Source organism: Bacillus rossius, chromosome 1 (assembly GCF_032445375.1).
Source record: "Bacillus rossius redtenbacheri isolate Brsri chromosome 1, Brsri_v3, whole genome shotgun sequence".
Classification (NCBI taxonomy): domain Eukaryota; kingdom Metazoa; phylum Arthropoda; class Insecta; order Phasmatodea; family Bacillidae; genus Bacillus; species Bacillus rossius.
The window spans coordinates 31,973,691-31,995,231 of NC_086330.1; the positions used below are offsets into that span (position 1 = coordinate 31,973,691).

Below are 21,541 nucleotides of genomic sequence, written 5' to 3' on the forward strand. Positions count from 1 at the left end.
CGTACGCAGACCGTGCGACCGGAAGGAGAATCTGATACATTATTTATCACGCCCGGTAATTCTCTACCTCTGTTACTCTCATGCCCGCCTGATACAGCCAGTATCAATCAGTTCAACATTCACTGCAGTTCGTCCTGGCCGTGTATCACCATGTACATTGCGGGCTGTCATGCTTTGTAGTTAGTATCTTTATAGTGAAATAAGGAATGGATAAGGGCACGAAAAAGACTTCATTTGTGTGGAATTTTTTTACGGAAAATAATGAGTTTGCTAATTGTAATTTGTGTAAACAAAAACTGAGTTATAAATCATCATCGAATAATCTGAAGAAACATTTGAAACGTAAACATTGATATAGTATGCTCACTAATGTACGTATCTGTTTTTTTTTTTAATTTTTTATAAAATCGTAATCTTTTAATGTATGAAAACACTAGTTACTAATTGTTTTCGGAAAAAAAGTCCTAATGTTGATTACATCTGTTATTAGTGTCAACTGAGAATTTATTTGCATTTTCATAGCTGTTAGGTGCACAAATATAAATATATCTTGTATTAATGTACTTTTTAATATTAAAATTTCATTGTTTTATTATTGAACGAGTCTGTGCACGCACTGCGCTCTGAGCGTACTTTGATGTGGGACAATAACCAAACGACTCGTAACCAGGGCTGCCACTCTGATATTCATGAAAAACCTAGATAACCTACAAAAAAAAACCAGGTACATGGGTAAAAAAACCCAGATGCGTTTAAAATGCTATCGTTGAAAATTTTTGCGTATTAATTCAAAAATAGAAACATAACTGGTTTTAATATAAAACAATTAATTACCTTACAAGACTGAAAACGGTTAAATACAACCAATACAAGAAAACTACACTGCAGCAAAATGGCTATATAAATAATTCTTGGAGCAGTACATATCATATAAAAACCTACAAATATATACATGACAAAACAAACACCATCACTTCATTCTTTAAACCGGTAATTGTTTTTATAAAACTGCATCATGTACGTTAGTCTTCATTCAGAGTCTGATTCTACAAGATAGGTTTGAAGGTTAATTGTTGCATTGGTTTTGTGTTCTTCAAGCCTCTTTGAAAAATGCAAACAAGTCTATGTGTTTCACACACAAAAGTACATACAGTCAAACCTCTCTGAAACGACCCCTCACGGTTCCCAGGAATAGGGTCGGAATAGAGGGGGGGTCGTAATAGATGTTTTCCGAAATTTTCAGTTGATTTCAACCCCCCCCCCCCAACCCCTTTTCCCAAACCGCTACTCGCTAAGAAACCAGCCATACAATGGCAGGATGCTGTCACTCACAATGCTAGACGGCTGTGCTTTAAACCTTCATGACAAGTCCGTCGCCCTACAGGCCACCTCTAAAGAAAATATGTCAATAGACAGTTTATTTTTACTGGTTAGATTACATGTACGATTTCTTGCTTGCCGTAGTTAAATACACTAGAACCCCGATGTCACGAACCCCGGATTTAACGAAGCAGTGATTTTACGAATACATTCTCGAGAACCGTCAAAAAATTGGACATTTTGACCAAAATGTGAAAATCAGAAGAAAAAAAATTTAAAACAAAACAAAATGAAAGATTATTAAAATCTGTTAACTTTAACACACAGCGTATTTTTTGTGTCGGCTTTAATATTTCCAATAATGTTCATGTGAGAATAACAAAAAAATAATGGGACATTTCCTTTAAAAATACGGCAGCAGTAGCTTGTGCAACGTAAGTGGGAGCGCGGGAATATCGTCTAGACAGGCTGGCGGCAGCACAGGCGGCGGATGCATGACGTCATACGGCTTACCTCTCCTTCCCTTGTCTAGACTTCAAGGTTCATCCCTCCCAGGCATACAAACCATCGTGTCTCTCTCCCCCTCCTACTTCAACGTCCTTTGGCATGTGAAACTGTCAACATCCTTCCTCACCTTCACCAAACTGTGTGCGACTAAAGCCAGGTTTGTATAGTCCAGTTCTGGTAAAATGAAAAATTTTTAAGGGCCCCCGCGACAGCCATTTACCGTTAATTGTTTTGATACAAATTGTTTGTTAGTTACACAACATTATTTCTGAAGGAAAATCACTGAAACTTCAAAATTTATTTAATGGAAAAATTTAGCAGGGCCGTAAAAGTATTCATTTTTGCCGCAAATGAACTATACTCGCCCTTCCTGCCGGACAACATTCTCGGCGCGTGACGCATGGCAACTACAGTCGTGTGCCGCGCACAGCCACGAAAAACCTACGCAATTTCCAAACTATACTATATATCCGACTGGAGTCTGTTTACGAAAAGCATTTAAGAATTTGTTAATGGTTCTTTTGAGATAAAATGGCTAAAAGACATGTTTTCGAAGTTTTAGGTGTAAAAAACCCGTTACAAATTTCTTGAAAGTATCATAGGGAAATGCATTACACCTTTATCTTTATTTTTCCGCCATATAATGTTATGGTCACCGCTCAAATTTCACTGTTATCTGACGGGAACGAGATGACTGCGCGCCAGTTCAGAAGCCTTGCACTTAGAGGTTTTACCGCGCTAGAACTACCATTGAGCGTCGATCTTATCATCCCGCTTCACTAACACACACGCTGACCAGACGGCGCCCTAAAGCTGATTAGAGGAAGCATGTAGAAATGCAAGGCAGGAAATTTTTCCAGCTTATCAACCAGGACCCGGGCAAGTCTTGACTATTAAGCTTTTCACATTAAAATATAAGAGACTTGTATTGTGTAATTTCGGTGTTATTTAGCGGTTTTTCTTAAAAATCGCTTTTTTCGCATTTTCCATATAAATTCGCGGAAAATTTCGCGATTTCGCGATTCACCATATAATCGTGGCCCTAGTTATTGCTCGCGCGAGAGGAGAACGTGGAATGTTAGAAGAAAGATAAATGCGGGGTAGACAGACGGCAGCCAGTGTGTTTCCTGCGCGGGGAATAAGTGGCGTAGCCTTTTTTTTTATGCTGGGTGAAGCGACCTTTTTCTATCAACCCACGGGAAAAATTAATTGCTTGAGCTGTCAAAATAAACATCGCTGCGGCAGTTAAAACAAGTCGAGGCGGGCGTGCATCCAGTCGGTCGCTGTGTATTGTCAACCGATAGTAATCAAAATCAAGAGAAATCCAGCAGGTAGCTTTGCCTTAACTGCGTACCACACTAGACACTCGCAATAAGCTAAACGTAAACACGTTGCCACAAAAACCTTTATCTGCACCCTGCCGACAAAGGGACGTGGAATGGGGGTTGTTAAGCGCTGACAGCGGTCGACAGGAAGCACTCGGCAAGAGAAACGCAGCAACACGTTACTCACCACAAGAAACTTATTTTCTGTCTGTTTATCTTCGGATTTTCGGCAATTTTTTCACGGTTCCTCGAAATCGGGTTGTAATAGAGAGGTGGTCGCAATAAATGGGGTCGCAACAAAAAGGTTTTACTGTATAAACACAAAACTAGTTTTCAAGAAGCTAAGTCGAATATTAAATTAGACACATTCTTCAAACAGATATTGCAACAAATACAGTAGCTACCTTTATTATTACTGTTTTAGGTATAAAAATAATTAAAATTACAAAAAGCCTAGAATTGTTGGAATTCATTATTTAAAAACCCAGAAACCCATACACCATCGGAAAAACCCAGATCTGGGTGGAAAAACCCAGATCTGGGTGGAAAAACCCATGAGTGGCAGCCCTGCTCGTAACAATTTCGCTTTGCGCCTCTCCTTCAACGCCTTCCCCTGCACTTCCTCCCCTACATTATTTCCCTTCTTTATCCCTTATTCGTCGTTCCTGCTCCCTCCCCTTTCACAAGCTCCGCCCAAGTACCCGTAATCTGCGATCGGGTTCTGCGCACATTGGCCGTGGTGTTGTTCCAGGCGAATTCTGAACTGATACTAAAGTACCTGATACTTTTCAAGTGAACTCGTTTGCCGTTCCTGATACAGGCGCGTATCAGTGCTAAAGTATCAGGTCTATACTTTTCGACCCACCTCTAGTTCCATGTTCCTTATATATTTTGTCGAAAATGGCTGACTATTGTTCGTAGTTCCAATGTAGTGCTGCGCAACCGTTTTTTTTTTTCGTTTGTATTTACGTGATGGGAACCATGAGTAAGCTAGCCAACAAGAAATATATTCAGACTTACCGTGCTGCGTATAACAACGAATTCTCGTGTATTCTGAAATTGCAAAAAGGAGAAACTTTTGTGTTTTGCACAGTGTGCCGGTGTGATTTTAGTATTGCTCATGGAGGTAGGTCCGACATAACTACACACGTTAAGTGTCCTAAGCATAGGAAAAACGTGCTTTCTGAGGAAGAAAATAAGATGATTGATAGCTTTTTCACCAGTACTGCACACACAGGGCTGGAAGTGACGAAAGCAGGCACTGTTTATGTCAATTGGGCTGAATTATCAAGAGTTCGTGGAGTAGATGGCTTCCTGAAGTATAACAGACTGTCAAAGATAATGCTATCAATTCTGTCAATCCCCCACAGTAATTCAGAATGTGAGCGCATTTTCGGTATGGTCAAAAAAAAACCCAATTTAGGTCCTCCATGTGATCTGAAACTTTGCAGTCTATTTCTGTGTTGAAATCAAGGAATTGTGTTTGTTATGAACAAAGATTTGCCTCAGATTTTTTAGGTAAAGCAAAGAAGGAAACTGCTGCACATTCTAAGTCTTAAAATTGCATCAAGGATGATAATCAGGAGATGACTGAAATATGTAACAAACATGTGATATAGCATGGTATGTCTTTAAGTAATCTTGTTTAGTGAATACTATTGCTTTTGTTTTGTACTTGATCATTTTGCTTTTCATATGCATGCTGTGTAAATTGGCACATTCTGGATAGGTTTAGTTTCCCAGTACATTTACAATATTGACTGTATGAGGTTTTCATTCTAGGCCATCGATATGCCCTTCATGTCATTAGTAAATTAGCAGAAACCAAATGGAATAGAAAAATAGAAAATAATTGCACATAAAGCATGTAAAAAATTGCCGCATTTGATTTACGATACATTTTCCCAATTTAAAAGTTTTCTTGATGACCAAACTAAAAAGTTGGCAGGTATGAATTTCAGTATAATAAATAACTGCCAGTAGTTACAGTTAAAAAAAAGAAAACACACATTATTTTAAAATTAATCAGTTAGGTATTTTTAATTATTCTGTGCTTAATATTCAGAATCGGATTCATATCTCTAATATTGCCAGGGATTTGACTCGGATTCGAACCGAACTGAAAATCAAGGATTCGCACATCCCTAACAAATAATTAATTTCTATAGAGTTCATTCTACTTAAATTCAGTTTCTTGCAACCAGTATGTCGCACGACATTTACAATTTTATATGGATGTATTTGTGAATGGTTACAAAATCTCTGGCAGTATAAAACTTGTGATGAACAAGGCACAGCACGGTGATGGAGGTGAATAATTCATATTCTACAAGTGCTGCAGCGTGATATGGATCGGCCATCACCCAGTTTGACTGTATCCTCCTCCGACTCACTGCCAAAGCACGTTCCTTCATGCCGTCGCTGAAACAAAGTAATAGTTTCCTTACTTTAAAACACTGCTTTCAATGTTTCTTCTTATATTTCCCGGATTTTAGTTAAAATTAACATGTCAACAGTAAATCAGTAATTAAAAGATGTTAGCAAGGTTTTGTTATATAATGTACGTCCATACACATGATGTTAGCAAAGTGCAGAGCATAAATACTGTATAATCCTCACACCCCTTGTATTTAGACCATTACCAAAAAAATATTTTTGTTTAAAACAAATTTTTACACATAACAAACCTTTAAAAAAAAGCATATACATGAATTGAATTCAGCAAAACAAAACCTCAACTGAGTTCTGAATGTCATTGTGTATCTGCAGTACATTCTACAAACTTCACACATGGTTGCTAGAGACTCACCTTTAGTTCCACGGCAAGGCACATAAAAATATCATCAATTCGAGTGTTTTCCTTGGCAGATGTCTCCAACACGAACAGTATTTCTGGGATGTACTCGCACATTGCTTCTGCTTCCGCAAACTCCACCTCACGGAGGCTCTCGAGATCACACTTGTTGCCTGCAAAACCAAACTGGGAATTCACAATGCTTGTAATGTTGTAATACATAAACATACACACAGTACATGGTTTGTACCTTTTTACATGAATAAAAATTAAGTTTTAAGGAACCAGTAAGGATTTAAAAATTTTCAGACATACGTGAATATCATATTTTATTTTTGCCCAAAGTTTACCATAAGTAAAATTATTATTATTCAAAAAATGATCTGTTGCTTCACCATTGACAAAAGAAACGCAGGCACAAAGAGTATTTGAGGAGCTGAATACCCTTGTGAAACACTGCCAAAATCCAAAAGGAAATAATACAAATACAACACAATGTTATTAATTTTGATAAGATTTGAATAACATGCTTATTAAGGTGGTTTATAGCATCCATTGTGGAATTTAAGGGCATTAAAGGGCCTTATCAATAAAAATTAAGGGACTATTTAAAGAAATTAAGGGAAAGTAAGAACCCTGCAGTAGAAATTAAATAAGAGTTTATAAACTGGTCACTAATTATTAAATTTGTTAACTTTTTTAAAATTTTCATGAAATCATAAGCTCTTAAGACAAAGAAATTATGTCACTAGACAGTACTGAAATAAAAGAATAAGGACTGCTGATTATTTAAGTGCCTTTTAGTATTTTTTTTAAATGCAGTTGGTTATCTAAGGAGTAAACATGCTTTCAAGTAAGTTGGTCAACATTGTTTTATTCTTGTATAGCATCAAAACATGTATACGGCTGTTAAAAACTTGAAACATATAAACATTGTGTATGCATGCAAATTCGTCCAACAAAATAAGTTACCAAACACAAGAAAAACTATCTTATGTTTCAAAATTTTTAAACATCCAACAACTGCAGCAAAAAATTTAACAAATTGGCCAAGCATGCGTCAACCTCTCGCATTGAGGGTTCCCAACTATAGCATGCCTATTATTTTGTATGGAAGTACGTAATCTTAACAGTTGTATTAAAATATAACCATGCTCTGAACATCTATAATGACATGATTTTCAGAGAACTTAAACTTACCCACAAGAACCAAAATAACATTTGAAGCTGTGTAGCGACGTACTTCTTCGATCCATCGCTGTAGACTAAGGAACGATGATCTCTTTGTGATGTCATACACTGTAAAACAAATAAATCCTTCAAATGTTTTTAATAAGTGCTGTGTCTGACGATGTGTTCATGCAAAAATGTATTTATTGTTCAGTAAAACATCATGAATGCATAATTGAAGGCACTTTATTATGAAGATATTCACAACTTAAACATTGTAAAATAATTGAGATATCATTCAGAAAATTTGGACCTAAACATTTTAGAGAATCAGTTAATGTTGGTTTTTATTTGTGATAAGATGTCAAAAATTACATTGAGCAAATACTTACAGTCTGGCTTTTATTAAATCTTAACACAGCAGTAAAACATTTTATACTCGGTTCCACACCTTTACTCATCAAGTTCATGTTTGTTTTACATTGAATTATAAGATGGTGTTTACAAGAAATGGGTACTTTGGTTATAAACTCCACTACTGCTGTTTTAATCAACATTTTGTTTTCTAAACACATTGCACTATTAAATACATTACTCTTTAATCAAATGTTTAAAATGTTTTTTTACTGAATAGGATGTCACAAGATGTCACAACGGTAAAATATTTACTTGCATTCGAAAGGATTTTGGATTGAAACCCGGGTCCAACCATTATTTTTGATTGGCTACGGTTTCCCAAAATTTCTCCCGTTCAATAGACTGATTACTCCCCCATTGTCCACGCATTGTATTATTAGTTAATATCAGTCTCTAGCGACATCTGTGTCGACAACACTTAAAATATAACTTAGAATATAAATACTATTGGTGCTCTTTTAGTCTGGTATCCTTATGTTTGGCACATTCTATGATCTGGGAATGACTGAGCTGCTCAAAATCTATTGTTACAACTGGAATCACATGGTTGTTGACCTTGTTGCTACATTATATCAGAGATTTTTTTTTAAAGCAATAATGCTCATGTGTACTTTTTATTGTTTTAGAGAACTTGTTTGAATATTGTTGTATTTCTATATTGACGTTCAATAGTCCGGCAAAATTGGTGATTCAGCTCAGCCGAGTTCCCAGGCGTGGATTAAAGAGAGCATTTAAAGAACTGTAGTAAACTAAAAGTGTTTGTTTAGAAGCCACTTTTAAGCAGCACACTTTTGGCACAATCCAACAAATAAACTCAATTAAACACAATGCAAATCTCACCTATGACAACACCATTTGCAGAACGATAGTAACTCTGGGTGATAGTTCTGAACCTCTCTTGGCCTGCAGTGTCCCAGATCTGTAACTGATAACAAGTGATATTATGTATTACAGTAATTGGTTGAAATAATTTGCTCACAATGCCCATTCATAATATGTATACCCATATCAGTACAATACCTGATGTAACAAGACATCCATCTTGGTAAACACATCCCAAAAGTTCCCATTATTCCCTGTGATGTGCATAGTTCTGCTTCAAAGATTTATACAATCAGAGAACTGTTTGTGTCTGATGATGTGCAATAAAATGACAAATGGGACACCTACCAGATAGTGACACCAAGTTCTTTAATAATAGGAGATACAGAAATTTTAGTGTTATCAAGCATATAAACTTGACTAATTGGTTGAATTTTTCTAGTGAAGTAAATAATTTATATTTTATTTGTTAAAGAGAAACAAGATTACATTCACATACACCATTTATCAGTTTCAATGTCACTATGAAGTAGATAAAAATAATTTAAGGAATTGATCTCTGCAGATTTTAAGGTCTTCAGCAAACGGACAATAGTATGATGAAGAACCTAAAACATATCATCATGAAATTAATAAAGTAGGGGAGACAACTTTTGCTATTTATGGTGTTTTCTCAAATAGAGAATTAGGTATTGTTGTTTATTGATACAAAAAAAATCTATCTTCAAGATGGCTAGAAAACCGATTTATGATATTATCACTTAAGCCAAAATTTGATAATTTTAAAAGTAAAATAATGTGATTGACAGTCTCACAGGCTTTCACCAATTTAAAATTACAGGCATCAACCTGTTCCCTGTTTGTTAATTTATTGTAATTTGGATTGAGGAAAGTGAGTAAATTTGTGGTAATATTTATAATGTGGTAAAACAGCTTGTGAAGGTGAAGGTGTTGGATGACGTATTAAAAGGCAGTATCTAGAGTGAGCTTGCAAAGACTGAATAAAGATCAAATTTTGACAACTAAGCAGATGTTTCAATTTTGCAATTTTGCAAGTTTCAGCTGATCAAAGAAGATGACGTTCATGCAGTGGAAGAAAAGCTTAACAAGTTTTTTCAGAGTTCACAACTGTGCCAGGCACAAGGTCCTTGCATCATTTCATCCCACTATCTAAAACTATAATATCAGCTAAGTGAATTAGCTCTGATGGGAATTTTTCATTAGAATACTCTTTGAATGAAAAAATGGAGAGCCTCAAAATTAAAAACAATTTGTATGTGTGTTCTGTTTATGATGATAAGTGTTATATTGGGTTAGTGCTTGAAAAAGATGAAGATGCAATGATTAAGTTTATGCATCCTCACTGGCCAGTTAAATTATTTTACTGGCCAGAATATTGTAATTATGGCCATGAAGATTCATGCTGGGTGCCATTAGTCAATATTCTTTGCACTATTGACATTCTGGAACTTGAGATTCAGGTTAGAAAGGTGCATTAAAAACTGACATCCATGAGTGAGAGAAAAATTACATTAACATGATCAAAATGGAATCAGCTTCTTCATAGATTACATTGATAAAGAACTTAAAGTAGGCCTACTTCAGGTATGTAAATCAAGTGACACTGGTATTATAAAAAAATTAAATTTTCATGAGCATGGCTTGCAGGCCTAACTTTGACGACTGTAATTCTGTAATTTTAGTTTATTTATATAAACTTATGTATTGTATGTATGTACAGTTAACAAAAATTCTAGCTACGAAAACATTTATTTAGGTGGGGTGAAAGTGAAAAGCTAAATATCCACAAATTTTATTTCACCGTTTTGTAGCAAATTTCGTGCTCTTTCTAATGGTACCAAGCCAGAGATTGTAAAGATTAATAGAAAAAAGTTAAAATAGGATTACTGAACTGATGTTTACAATTTTTGGTACCGGTAATTCATTTTTTTCCCACTTCTAGCATAAATTGTAAGTACTTCTGGGTATTTAATTACATTTTATGAGTGATATTTGAAATCTACTTAGAATTCTGAATAAGTATGGTGAATTTCACGATTCTACATTAATAACTGTAATTTGAAGCACATGTAATGTGAAGCAAGATGTGTCACTTACTTGACTTTGGTGGTGGATTTAAAAAATTTCGACCAAACGGAGGGAAACTTTGAAGGAGTTAAAATTCCAAACTTGAGCCACTATTCCAAAAATGAAAAATGTAGGTTCTTATATTTGTCTGAAGATAGTATGTACTAAATTTCATCCAAATCTGAGATGGTGGGGTGGACAATGTGTATCTGGGCTGGATGATCTGGTATGGAATGACCCTAATATGTTTTAATCATTCTTAAAGAGGGCACTGTGATACTTCAAGTTGTTTCAGGGCGGCGATTGGTCGGGAAATTTGGAAAACGTAGAATTACCCAGAAATATTAAGCATTAAAAAAATATGGGAAATGCACAGGAATTTATTTATGACTTAGGATATTTGCTGTTCTTCTTCTAGAGCCTATCAAAATTAACGTCTAAGAATTTACAAATTCATTGAAATTCTCCTTACCCAAGACAAATTATGTTCCACTAGTATTTGCATGGAACAAAAGAATTTTTGCCATGTTGAATAATACATTTCATTGTTGTATACAGTCATACAAACTGTAAAAAAATACATTAATTTTAGCAATGTGTTAATACATTAGTTTTACTGTTATAAATTATCATAAATACAACTAAATATTTATGAAGTACAGTATAAATAATATAACTGACATATTTTATACTTAAATTAATCATGATTGTATTTTTTATCGCAACAATGTAGTTATTAATTTGAACAAATAATATTGGCTAATATTTTTGATTTTTTGGTTGTCAAAATGCTTACATTTGCCACTTAAATCATGAAATGGGCTTAAATTTTGTATGTCGTTTGAACTGTGTATTTAGTGAGGCTAACACATACTGAGTTTCTTTTGAAAGTATGTCGGTATTCAACAATTTATATTGTAATGGATGTTCCCTGAACGTGTCAAGATTAATCGACAGTTGGCATTTATCGTTCGAGTATTTTGTCCACCATGGTGTGCTCTCGCATGAAGTCAAATGTAAAATATATTGGACAATCACTAAATTGTCTGAAGATAGTGAACTTTTTCATTGTTCGTGAATAATTATAACCTATGTGGGAAAATATTTAAAAAGGTGAAGATATTTCTACAAATAATCTTTCCAGGACAGCATGTGTTTAGCAAATAGCAAACTTTCTATTTGAAAGGTTTTTATGATAACTTATTTCTTTTTGACCAAACCAAATCCATGCATGAGCATGATACTGCCATGTTACAATTCAAACTTTTCTTCACTATGCATCACTGAAACGGTCAGAAAATTAGGTGGGGTAGGGTAACTACTGCGGTACAAGTTTGGGAAACTCAAATATAATAATAGGGTGAGTGATCAAGGGACAATGGGTTTATGGCAGCATTGAGATTGAGAGGAATAAAAATAAGGTATTTCTGGTTCTGGTAAAAGATCTCTCTTGGAGTCATCAAACAATTCCTGTTACCAGAAACTACAATAATCAGTGAATATAGCAAAAACCTTATTATGTTTGCTACCTTGCTGATTGTATGATTCGTTGAAGGTTTCCCGAATAGTGCAAATGTATGCATAATTTTAAGCTTGCAGCAAAAAAGATACTCTACCCACCTCCCAAATAGGTGATTTGTTTAATTTTCTTTGGTGTTTGGTGTACATATTGGGGAAAGTTAATTTCTTTAATATGTGTTTACTAAGTTAGGTTTTGGCACATAATGCTAATTCTTGCAAAGTGAAAATTCGTAAAGTTATGTCAGCTGCATTAATAAAACATTTTAAAAAGGTAATGAATACTTAAAACATAATTAATGTAGCTTACCTAATATAACCAACCAACAAAACAGTAGACTACATGAAATTTTGTAATGCTGTTAAAGATGCTAATTAGTAAAACTGAGGAATTTTTTGATGCACCTACTGCTAGATTATTATCTAATCATATGTAACGTCGGTTAGATTACGTTAGTTACATTAAAAATAACTTTGGTTAGGTTGGCTACATTAAAAATAGGTACCACATAAAATAGTAATGACAGTTGGTTAAGATAAATTAGCTACATTGTGAATTGGTAATTCCTTATAGACCATTCAAACAATTTTACAATATTTTAATCAAGTTAACCAAATCCAACCAACTGACCATTTTCACATCATTTTATTTCTTACCAACCTCGGTAATTATTGGACGTCGCAGCTTTTTAGAACGGAAAGAAAAAATATTGGAAAACATGGTTTTCACATACTACACACGTCCCTAAATCTACTCCCAAGGGATAGTTTTGTAATTCCTACTAGTTTGTGAAAAAATTAAAATTTGATAATTTACAATACCTGTGCTTTTATGCTGCCGCAGCAATTCATTATTTATCCGCGATAAATAGGAATATAAATGTTTTCCACATACTAGAGACGTTCCTGAATTAACCCTGTACGGAAGGTTTCTTAAATACTACTGGTTTGTTAAAAAATAACAGTTTACAGCTTATATTACAATACGTATGTATTCACGTGAACGCCGACATTGTTTATATTGTTTCGAACTAGAGCAAGGCCGGGACACGTGCAGGTGCAGAGCTGGCTGGCGACTGCTGCAACATGATATGCGCTGCGCGCGCCTGGAAGATAAAAAGGATTGTCGCTTTCCCCCTTCCTTCCCACCACACGCCGTGCGGCACCCTGCCTTTGACACGTAACTGACACCGGACAGCTGGGAGTTGCACGAGTCGCCGAAACGTGTTTCGAGAGATTTCTACCGTTGTATCGGCGCGGATTGACGCGACTTGCCTCGGCCGCTCTCGTGAGTTCTGGAATTGCGCCGGGGCCTATATATATGCCCGAGGACGCCGGCCAGTAGAGAGTGTGGAGTTCAGAGTGAAGTCGGGAGTTTTCCCGCGGTGGAGTTTCCAGGCGACAGAGTGGCGAATTCCCTGGACAAAGGTTCCAGGGCGAAGAGTTCAGCTCCGGGCGATAGTGTCGCGGGCGCGGTGGAGTTCCGAGCGAGGCGTCGAGTGGAATCTCAGCAAAGGGGAAGTGCTACGGCAGCGGTGGAGTGCGGCGACGGATTCCTGCGACGGAGGACCACGAGGGGTGCTGCGGCGAGAGTTGCGCCAGAGGTGCGGCCCAGCGAGGTGTGTGGATTGTGAAAACGAGTGACTGGGGAAGCAACATTATTTTTAAAGTGCAATTCATATTTGCCATTTTGGAGGATTATTTGTAAGTGACATAAATAGTGGCTATCAATAAAATTGTGTGTGAAATAAAATCTTCAATTGGGCTATCCTTTACGAACCCGCGGTAAATCTTAGCAATATTTACCATGTGTTAATTCCAATTTTTTTTGGAGTACCGGGTACTTTAGTCAATGTAGGTGATGTAATAATGAATTTCGTTTAAATAATGACTGTATTGTATTTGTAAGGAATTTTTAATGCTTATATCTCATGGTTGTTTTAGAGCCATTACATTTCAATTCAGGCAGGAGCGTGTCAGGTCACCATCTCGGATTTGCTTTAAAAAATTACAGCAGTTACAACCAGTGCAGACAAGAAGTATGCCAAAAGGATTTTGTCCCAAAAAATTTTTTCCCCATGTTATAGCCTTTTGAAGTTGGTTCGAAATCAAAAAAGGTTGAAAAAGGGGTGTTTTTTAAATGAGCGGCATTTCAAAACTATTTTACTGATTTTGTTGATTTTTTTTTATTTTGTACCTATTATAGTGAACTACAGAGTGGAATAGTTCCAATGAGCCCAACGACAATATCTTTAAGGGGGGGAAACTAAAGAATTTGGCCAAAAATTTGAATTTTTTTGAATTTTCAAAAAAAATTTTTTATGTGGAATAATCAATTTTCATAAAAAGTAATTCTGGTAATATGTAGACCTATTACAGTAGTTTTACAGGAAAAATTGTTTTTAATTCTATGATGCATGGAATTATTAAAATTTAACTTTAAAATTTTCAAAATTTGACAAAAGTGCCATTTTTGATTGAAAATTACTCAAAAATCCCATATTTTAAAAATCTGAAAATTTGTATCTTTGTAGTCCTCACCTTTAGTAATAGCATGCACTTTGTTGGATAGTGTGTTTTTGCCTGTAAACATTTCTAGAATTTTTTGAAAATGTAATTTTCTTACATTTTCTAAGGTCTGCACACTCAATTAACAAATGTTTTGTTAGTTTCCAAAAAGTGAGATGTAATTTGTAAATTGGGGAAACCTTGGGAATTACAAAAGGAGAGTCTGTGTATACATTATCACATTAACATAATATGCACAATACATATACACACATATAATACATATGCATACTCTTTAACTTGCATGAAAACCAAAATTTCAAAGTAAAATTGAAACCAACAATATATACCTATAATTAATTATATGTAGACTGCTTACCCTTCCTCAACTATATGTAACATATATTGACAAACTTCCTAAAATATTATTTGGCTGATTAAAGACAGTAGATCTGCTGGATCTTCATCAACTCAGCTTTGTCGAAAGTGTGGAGTCTTGCTGATTGTCCAAGTGGAGTAGGATTGCTAACTGCTAACAAAACATTTTGTAGTGGCACCGGACATTCATCCTTCTTCTTTCCAGATTCCTGTGGCCACTGAAACCCTTTAGCTGGACCATGGGGATGCATAAAAGACACTGTCATGTCGTTCAACTCTTTAGATATAACAGTGATCTGTCCCATCCACCAATTCTGATCGTATACACAAGCAACAAACTGGCCTACTTGGAAATCATTTATTGAATAATGTGTTTTAATCTGGTTAGATTGTACAACTATTTCTATTTTATCTTTAATTGTGCGTCCCATGTATGTCTCATTTTTAATCAGCCAGTAATGTTTAGATTGTATTCCAACAACTGGTTTTACAGTAGCCCATTCTTTTTCCTTAGATGACCTATACGTTTGAATTGTTTTACTTTCAAGAGCCAATAGAGTTATCTTTGGTACAAGGTTACCTACTTCAGCAACAAATGAAGCAGAATCTCTAATGGCATTAACACACTCTGCCCGAAGATTGAACTTAGTTGCAAAGTGTTTACACAAACCACCTATTGCATCACATGCACTTTTGCCATGCCCTGTAGCAGAAAAAATCCATTTTTTTTCAACAGTTTGAGTATTTTTACATAGTTCATACAGCTGAAACCTATTTTTGAAATGTCCAGCTGCCCCATCTGTAATGTACACTATTGAACTCAAAAGTTCTAACTGACAAAATTTTGAAATTTCCAGTTTTATAACCTCTAAAGCACAGAGAACGTGAGCAGAGTCGTGAGCTATATCATCAGATACTATAACAAAACTTCTTATTTCTGCACCAAAGTATGCAACACAGGTAAACAGTGAAAGCTGATCAGTTTGCCAGTGGTAAGTTTGGATTTCATCAGGCAATACAACTGACCAGTTCTCAGCAAAATCAAAATGTAAAACAAGAGCATTATTTTGTTGGACAGAACTTCTTGCTTCAGCTATTCCTTCCCTTTGTATTTTCCTAATGTAACTGTGAGGAATAGCTTTTTTAACCCAATGCCTTACATGTTCCAGAAAATTATTTACAGATACAGTTTTTTTTATGAGGTCACCATGTTCCCAAATCGCAAATGTAACTTCTTCCCCTTCATCCAAGCCAAAGTTTTCAACAGTTAATGTTTCTGTGCCAGGACAGTCACCACACTCCTCGAGCCAGCAATCTTCATTCCTTGTTTCGTCACACAAACACTTCAGTAGAAGATAGTCTTCATCAATTTGGTTATTTGTTACATTTCGAAGAGCTACACAGATAAGTTGCATGTTACTGCAGTAAATACAAGAACACACAGTCTGTTCTGGCTGAATTTTCACCCATCTTGGTCGTAAGGCATAAAACTTTGAAAGACTAATTTCTATAAGAGGATTATCTTTTTTGAATGCTTTGTATGCCTCTTTGATGGACCTTGTCATGAATCTTTTAACCTTTTTTACTTTCTCGCCATTACCATCCTTAATGCAAATAACATCTTTTTTGTTTGGACTTTCCCTTGAACAGTCTTTACTATCTTCTAGGTAATATGATAATGCTAGATCTTGTACCTGTGTAGGTAAAGGATGTCCACTATAGGGGTCAGGTTGAGCATAAAGTCCCTTATTTTTTATAACTGTGCGACATTTATCAATGAGGTACTTTGACACTGAAGGTAATTTTTCCTTCAATACAGTTTTACTAAATGTTTGTGGTACCAATGTTAGTAGCTGTACTTTTCCATTGTAGTTACAAGTATGAAGAGCTGAGTCAATATTCGAAAACCATAGACTACAATTGACACACACAGGCATTTCATCATCAGACTCACTTGAAAGATGCACGTGATACATGTCTTGTAATTTGTTCACAGCAGAAGTTTTTAACTCATCAACTAATTTTATCTTCTTTTTCCTCGCATAACCTTCTCTCCTATCCAATCTCACCTCTGAAGGGGATTTCAATGGTGATACTTCTACATTTAATGTTTTAATGAGACTGCTATTTAAAACACTTACTAGTTCATCCTGATGTGGATGTTTCTTCTGCATCTTCATCAAGTTCCAGAAATTTCTTTTTATAAAAAGTAACACAGTTGCTACACAAAATATCATTTTTATTTACTGAAACAGATACACCCACAAACTTTTGAATATCATCTGCTAAATCATTCACCTTACACATCCTCACACATTTACTTTTATACACACTTTTTTTGTGCCTTTTAATGTAGTCCACACATTTAATTATCTCCGTACTATGAAAGTCAGACATGATTTAGTTCACTAGCTGAACATCACCCATGAACACACACAACACAACTGTAACAGCAAAAGTTTGGGAATTCCCTTGTAGTCTTGTAGTTGATTCCCCCTATGGTCACCAGGGATTTCCCTCAAGCTACCAGGGATTCCCCTTACAGCAAGCGCCTGGGAATATTCAGATAGGGACTCCCCCTTCATATTTCCCAAGGTTTCCCCTCATACAAAACCAGTTACAAATTATCACATACTATTTAGATACCAACAAAACATTTATTAATTGAGCATGCACAACATACAAAAGGTAATGACATTACATTTTCAAAAAATTCTAGAAATGTTTACAGGCAAAAACACACTATCCAACAAAGTGCATGCTATTAATAAAGGTGAGGACTACAAAGTTACAAATTTTCAGATTTTTAAAATATGGGGTTTTTCAGTAATTTTCAATCAAAAATGGCACTTTTGTCAAATTTTGAAAATTTTAAAGTTAAATTTTAATAATTCCATGCATCATAGAATTAAAAACAATTTTTCCTGTAAAACTACTGTAATAGGTCTACATATTACCAGAATTACTTTTTATGAAAATTGATTATTCCACATAAAAATTTTTTTTTGAAAATCCAAAAAAATCTAAATTTTTTGCCAAATTCTTTAGTTTCCCCCCCTTAAAGATATTGTCGTTGGGCTCATTGGAACTATTCCACTCTGTAGTTCACTATAATAGGTACAAAATAAAAAAAAAATCAACAAAATCAGTAAAATAGTTTTGAAATGCCGCTCATTTAAAAAACACCCCTTTTTCCACCTTTTTTGATTTTGAACCAACTTCAAAAGGCTATAACATGGGGAAAAAATTTTTTGGGACAAAATCCTTTTGGCATACTTCTTGTCTGCACTGGTTGTAACTGCTGTAATTTTTTAAAGCAAATCTGAGATGGTGACCTGACACATTATCTTGCTAACTGCCTGAATTGAGGTGGAATGGCTCTTTATTAGAATAAGTAGGCCTATGTAATTGCATTACAAAATGTTTGTTTTGTTACATTGCATTTAGAGTACGTACTATTTTGAGTGATGTAACGAACAAGTCTAATGGGAGCCTAGAATTTGAACTCAATTGTTACGTCATTAATTTTCTATGAGGAATATGAGCTGTGCACTGAAGTAACCGACACAGTGAATTTTGCAGTCTTTCCAAGAAATTCTTTGATTACACTGTCATATATTCTGTGTTTGTTATGGCTGGTGTTTCATGTATCCAAGTTTATTCCTGGATCGTGAAGGCTTGACCCTGATGGCATGATCCTGTTGGCTCGATCCTGTGGTACATGAGGCTTGCTGTTTTAATTCAGTACGTCAGTAGATCCTGCACATAAAATAAATTGCGAAATGAGAAAGAATTATGATTGTAGGTTGCAAAAAAAAAATCCTTTTTATTCGACTTACCTTCATAATTCATTATGTTATGACAATTTTTTTTTATGTACAGGATATTCCGATGTATTGAATTAAAACAGCAAGCATCATGTACCACAGGATCAAGCCTTCACGGTTCAGGAATAAACTTCAATATATGAAACGGAAGAATTAGTGTTTTTATAATTCTCCATTGTTGGCTACAGTTGTGTTAAACAAAGATACATGATCGCGGGTAAACAATGAAAGGTGGCGGCATTGTGAAAACACTGGTATTGTAATGTAAGCTTTAAATGGTTATTTTTGACGAATCTGTAGGAATTAAGAAGCCATGTTTTCAAGGTACATTTAGGGCCGTTCCTAGTACTTAAAACACATATTTTCAGTTTTTATTTACTTTTCGTTCCCCGAAGCCATGACGTCTGAGGTTGGTATAGTAATGTAAGCTATAAACTATTATTTTTCACAAAATAAAGAAACCATCCCTTCAGGGTAAATTTAGGGATGTGTGTAGTATGTGAAAACCATGTTTTTCGATTTTTTTCTTTCCGTTCTAAAAAGCCGCGACGTTCGATAACTACCCCTACCTAACCTAACCACTCATTACAATAATAAACTACATGAAGCATCAAAACGCTCTCTTCGAGATGAGTTCAAAAACGTGTCACGAAATATAGAAATGCATTTATAAATTTTCTTCTTTCTCGGAAAAGAGACTCTTTTTCCGAATCACCAGGGATTGGAAAAAAAAATTCAGTATATTCAGTAAATGCATGTTAGGATTGTTGTTTACTTACGGAAATGTTACTCAGTTCCATAATCACTAAATTACGGTAAATATTTACTTGGGCAGTATTTCCAAAAAAAAATGTTAAAAATCCGAAAATACCTTTATTTTATGCTCTTCAACTTCCTCTTTTCATTAAAAGTGGCGGAGGTAAGAAATTCCAAATACGTTAGGAGATATCGAATTTTTAAATTTCATCATATGTACTTGAGCGGTATTTGCAAAAAAAAAATGTTACAAATCCGAAAATACCTTTATGATATGCTCTTCAACTTCCTCTTTTCATTAAAAGCGGCGGAGATAAGAAATTCCAAATACTTTAGGAGATATCGAATTTTTTAATTTTGCAATACAAGACCTGTGGAACCATTCGAGCGGCGCCATTTTTGTTATTTTGCCGTGAGTTCGTGAGACGTGAATACGTGAATCGTGAATGCGTAATTAATAAAATGGTTGATTAGGTCAGGTCAGTTACATTATTAATACTTTCAAACTAAGCCGACATTAAAAATTATTTTGTGAATTTATTTTAATGGCTGTTTAGTTTTAAAATATTTATAATGTAACTGACCTGACCAAACAAACCCGGACAAAAAGTGAACAGTAAACTAAAATGGTCGATTAGGTCAGGTCAGTTACATTATAAATACTTTCAAACTAAGGTGATATTAAAAATAATGTGAATTAATTTTAATTATTCCTTAGTTTTAAATTATTTATAATGTAACTGACCTTACCTAACAAACCCGTAACAAAGGATGTACAGTAACAACTGACGTAAATTTTTTTGTTACTTATTACTTGCGCAACAATATCAAAATAACAAATAAGACTTTAAAATTAGAAACGTTAAAAACTCACCTAAGTTGGAGGCGGTAATTAAACACCGTTTTAAACAATAATTGAACTAAATAATCACGTATTAGTTCATTTGAATTCTGGCCTATCACGAACAATCACGTGACGACATTATCCAATAAAAAAAAAAATACTCGTACGTAAACAAGAAACAATGGTGCAGTCACGCACGCCACAGGAATGCGCTGGTTTTGTGCTGAAATTTAAAAATTCGATATCTCCTAAAGTATTTGGAATTTCTAATCTCCGCCGCTTTTAATGAAAAGAGGAAGTTGAAGAGCATATAATAAAGGTATTTTCGGATTGTTAACATTTTTTTTCGCAAATACCGCTCAACTACATATGAAGAAATTTAAAAATTCGATATCTCCTAAAGTATTTGGAATTTCTAATCTCCGCCGCTTTTAATGAAAAGAGGAAGTTGAAGAGCATTATATAAAGGTATTTTCGGATTTTTAACATTTTTTTTCGGAAATACCGCCCAAGTAAATATTTACCTAAATTACTCATTTTCCCCTTATTGTTTACAAAAGTGACTACTCGTTATCCGTTTATTTCGTTAATTTCAAATATTCATCCGAGTGTCGATACATCAGAGGGCATGGTCTAACAGTGCTAAAAAAATATATACATACTTTCACCTTTTTACCTTCCACAGTAACAGTTTTCATGGAAAAGTCTACACCGATTGTATTGCCATGCCGTTCCACGAAAGTTCCGGATTTAAATCTTTGTACCACACAAGTCTTTCCCGCACCACAATCACCAATTAACACGATCTTGAACAAAAAATCAAAGCTTTCGTCTGCAGAATTTGTAGCATTGCTGGTGACAGAAGACATTATAAATTTTATCAGTAGGATTATAAGCTCCTTTATTTAACCCAATCACGAGTTCATCTAGGTTTAATGTGTTTGCATGTTCGCATGTTTACATTCCATCAGCGAGTTATTTACATTCGTAAAAACAACCAGCAAAGAGCAAAGTAGCATCTGATAATATGGAATACCACTGAACAAGAATATTCAATGTACGTTATCTCTGGGAAAATGTTCACAAATTAGGAAGAGTAAATTTCTTTAAGACGACCATATTGGGTTCAAACGTTTATAAGTAAGAGCCATAAGTTATTGCTTAATGTAAAAAAAACTTCGTAAAATATTAACAAATTAAGTTGCATTCCATCTCCTGCCATTAGGAAGGATGAGAATGTTTGCAGACAATTGTATGGTATATGGTA

General features: G+C 34.9%; 1 protein-coding gene across 2 annotated transcripts; it reads right to left on the reverse strand.

The window, feature by feature from the left end:
* Positions 1–5,162: 5,162 nt before the first annotated feature.
* On the reverse strand, positions 5,163–21,291 carry LOC134533936 (ras-related protein Rab-43). Of its 2 annotated transcripts, none has more exons than XM_063371758.1 (5): positions 20,937–21,291; positions 8,374–8,458; positions 7,147–7,245; positions 5,962–6,119; positions 5,163–5,573 (listed from the first exon to the last, which is right to left on the reverse strand). In XM_063371758.1, exons 1-5 carry the CDS (start codon positions 21,141–21,143, stop codon positions 5,472–5,474), a joined length of 651 nt encoding a protein of 216 aa, XP_063227828.1. In that variant the 5' UTR covers positions 21,144–21,291; the 3' UTR covers positions 5,163–5,471. The 2 variants fall into 2 exon arrangements, with proteins under 2 accessions (XP_063227828.1, XP_063227837.1); XM_063371767.1 differs by lacking the exon at positions 20,937–21,291 and adding an exon at positions 10,916–11,010.
* Positions 21,292–21,541: the final 250 nt, after the last annotated feature.

What these genes read in the sequence shown, in the direction of transcription:
- LOC134533936 (XM_063371758.1), bottom strand. Translation starts at nt 21,143, where the DNA reads ATGTCTTCTGTCACCAGCAATGCTACAAATTCTGCAGACGAAAGCTTT. An exon ending in TGGAAGGTAAAAAGGTGAAA is followed by an intron (nt 8,459 to 20,936) that starts GTATGTATATAT and finishes ACTTGTTATCAG; the next exon opens with TTACAGATCTGGGACACTGC. An exon ending in GCCTTGCCGTGGAACTAAAG is followed by an intron (nt 5,574 to 5,961) that starts GTGAGTCTCTAG and finishes ACTTTGTTTCAG; the next exon opens with CGACGGCATGAAGGAACGTG.